General features: G+C 49.4%; 1 protein-coding gene across 1 annotated transcript in view; it reads left to right on the top strand.

Annotated features, from left to right (window-relative positions):
* The window catches only part of Upk3bl2 (uroplakin 3B like 2), a 6,675-nt gene extending 3,817 nt beyond the window's left edge, over positions 1–2,858 (top strand). The window contains exons 4-6 of the mRNA XM_028765937.1: positions 798–874; positions 1,122–1,242; positions 2,804–2,858. Coding sequence (XP_028621770.1) covers positions 798–874; positions 1,122–1,242; positions 2,804–2,858 — 253 coding nt within the window. The remainder of the gene's footprint in view (positions 1–797; positions 875–1,121; positions 1,243–2,803) is intronic.
* The last annotated feature ends 637 nt before the right edge of the window (positions 2,859–3,495 follow it).

Below are 3,495 nucleotides of genomic sequence, written 5' to 3'. Positions count from 1 at the left end.
CCCTTCCTTATTTATGTTTGTGGTGCTAGGGGTAGAATCTGGGCCCTGGAAAGTCCAGCTAGTACTCTAGTATACCTCAGCCTCTCACTGAGGGACTGTGGGCAGGTCCTTACATAGTTCTTTTTTCCATAGTGATTTATATTATTTTAGGTGTATGGGTATATTGCCTACATGTATGTCGGTGCACCACATGTGTGCCTGGTGCCCATCATCACAGGAGGTGGGGAGCCTCCATGTGAATGCTGGGAATCGAACTTGGATCTTTTGCAACTACTCCAAGTGCTCTTAAACACGGAGCCCTCTTTCTTTCTGAGAGAGAGAGAGAGAGCGAGAGAGAGAGAGAGAGAGAGAGAGAGAGAGAGAGAGCACTTTATTTTATTTTTAACTATGCTTGTGTGTCTGTGTGTGGCTTTGTTCACATGGATGATGGTTCTAGAACCCACACGTGTCTGGTCCCCAGGAACCAGAGTTTTTTTTTTTTAAGTTTCTTTTTAAAGTTAACACTCCCCCAGCTCAATGCCATATGCCATGGGAGGTCCTGACTACACAAACGGATTGTCCCTACTCCAGACCAGGTGTTCACAGGTGGAGACTAGCCTTGGTCCCACCTTCCCTTATTAGATGTTTGTACTGAGTGATCTAACACACACACACACACACACACACACACACACAGGCTCAATGAAAGTGAGTCACACAGCTGGAATAGGTCACAGAGGACAGGCTCCCAGGCACCAAAGTCTGAGGGTTTCTGAACGATGGGGTGTCCCTGCCACCAATGCTGGTCTCCTGCTCAGAGTGAAGTTCCTGGCAATGAATGCCAAGGGCCCCGTGGCTGAGACAATGTGGTCCCAGGAGATCTACCTGCAGCAAGGTAGGAGGACATAAGAGGTCAAAAATAGTGGAGGGTGGGGGGTGGGCACTAAGGGACCTGGGCACATCACGGGGCTGGGGAAAGTAGGTCTCCCCCTATCAGGAAGCGCAACACCACCCTGCTCTTTCCAAGTATCCTTGCCCTAGTCTGCCCCTCCGTGATTCACGCATGTCCCCAGCTTGAGCGCAGGAAGCTGCCCAAAGACCCCTTTTGGGTTCAATAACTTCGTTCTTGCTTGCCTGCACAGCCCAGACATTCCGAGGAGCTCCAGGGTCCCAGAGCAAAGGTACTGTGGTCATCATTGCCTTCTTGTCAATCCTACTGGCCATCCTGCTTGCGGTCTTCCTCGTGCTGGTCATATCCGCTTGGTGAGTGGACTGGGCTGGTGCTTGCCGCCTTGCCTCTCAGCAGTAGCCTTGCTCGCTTCTTGCTGCCATTTCATGAAGTCGGTTTCCCTGAAGGCTGGGCGGGGTTGACTTAATCCCTTCTCCCTTGTCTCCACCAAAGGCCTGGTTTCCCAGCTGTCGCCGCTTGCCCCCTCGCGGCCATAAATGGAATTGCAACCAGGTAGTCAGAAATCACTCCCAACAGCGAGGCCCAACAGGTAGAGAGGTGAATTGAGTTCAGGCGGAGCCCACTGAAAGCTTTTGCTTTGACATCTCAGGCAGAATTGAAGTACCAGGGGCTGGCACGTAGCTTCCTAGAAGAAAAGACACCCCATGCCTGTAGGGATTTAAAGAGGCATCTCTGTGAAGGGGAGGCAGGCATGTAGGGGACTTTTGGAGGAGGCAGTATGCCAGCAGGCATGAGCAGGGAGCCGAGGTGTCCAGCAGACAGGACTGTGTCTCACAGCTGGGAGCCAGCAATAGTGTGTAATCAAGGGAGACTTGGCTACAAGAAGCTGTAAACATTGGTTCTCAACCTGTGGGTCAAGACCCCTCTGAGGGTGAATGGCCCTTCCGCAGGGGCTACATATCAGATATCCTGCATATCAGATGTTTACATTACCAAAACTACAGTTACAATGTAGCAAAGAAAATAATTTAAAGGTCTTGGGGCGGTCACCACAACATGAGGAACTGAATTAAGGGTCTCAGCATTAGGATGGTGGAGGACCACTAGTTTAGCGGATCCCTGGGTTCAGGGTGGGACAGGGCATTAAGAATATATTCCTGGAGCTGTTAAAGTCAAAGCCTGGGAGCTGGCAGCCCTAACAAACTAGGCTCAACCACCCATCCTACCCATCGTGGGTGAGCCAATTAAACACACAGGTAATGATGAGAAGCAGAGGCTGGTAAGATGGCTCAGTGGTTAGGAGCATGCGATACACTTAGCCTAAGTTTAATTCCAGCACCCGTATCTGACGGCTCATAAACACCTGTAATTCCAGCTCTAGAGGGATCCAATGCCTCTGACCTCAACACTCATACACACACACACACACGCACACACACGCACACGCACTTCAAAATAATGGAATAAAAGAAATTTTTAAAAATAGTCAAGCTGGGCGGTGGTGGCGCACGCCTTTAATCCCAGCACTTGGGAGGCAGAGACAGGCGGATTTCTGAGTTTGAGAGTTCGAGGCTAGTCTGGTCTACAGAGTGAGTTCCAGGACAGCCAGGGCTACACAGAGAAATCCTGTCTCGAAAAACCAAACAAACAAACAAAAAAAGAGGAACAGTCAGAGCCAGTGACTCTCTAAGGCTAGCTTTAGGATGCTGACAAGGCTGTGACATAAGGTTTAGGTTTAAGGGGAGGGCAAGGATTGTGTTGCTGAGCAAACCTGGTGAAGGTGTGGTCTCAGCCACCACTGACCATCTGTCCTTGTCTCCTGCTAGTCTTCCCCTGGCGACCATGGGAACTCCTGCCTTTTTCTCCCTCAGCATGAGATTCCTGAGGAATTTCTTAGGCTCTATTGTTTTACAGTGTGGAAGCCCGAGGGAAAGCCACAAGTGCCCCTTCATCCCTGGGCTCAGGGTGAGGCTCAGTTGGTAGAGTGCCTGCCCTTGTATGCATGAAGGCAGCCCAGTACTTAAAACAAATGTGCATGGTGGTGCACATCCGTAATTCCTGAACTTAAGAGGTGGAGACAGGAGGATTGATAATTTAAGGCCATCCCCAGTCACATAAGGAGTTGAAAGTCCGCGTGGGCTAAATAAGACCCCGTCTTTTAAAAAAAAAAAAAAGAATATCTTCATTCTTTTCAGTACAGTTACTTACAGAGGGACAGGGAAAGCCAGACATGATGTTATAGACCCTTAGTCCCAGCACTCCAGAGGCAGAGGCAGGATCCTATGAAGTTCAAGGCCAGCCTGGTCTACAAAGCAAGTTCCAAGCCAGCCAAGGCTACACAATGAGATCTTGTCTCACAAAAACCAAACACACAGAAACTTTCACAAAATGACAGAAGGGGGAGCTGATTTGTAATGTTTTAATTATTTTGTGTTACACTTAATTTATGCATACACCACAGCATGTACACACCTCAGCATGCACACACCTCAGCATGTACACACACCTCAGCATACATACACCTCAGCATGCATACACCTCAGCATGTACACACCTCAACATGCATACACCTCAGCATGTACACACCTCAGCATGCATACACCTCA

The sequence above is a fragment of the Grammomys surdaster genome, unplaced genomic scaffold (genome assembly GCF_004785775.1).
Source record: "Grammomys surdaster isolate TR1022 unplaced genomic scaffold, NIH_TR_1.0 166, whole genome shotgun sequence".
Lineage (NCBI taxonomy): Eukaryota > Metazoa > Chordata > Mammalia > Rodentia > Muridae > Grammomys > Grammomys surdaster.
This window is presented reverse-complemented; position numbering and strand designations above follow the sequence as displayed.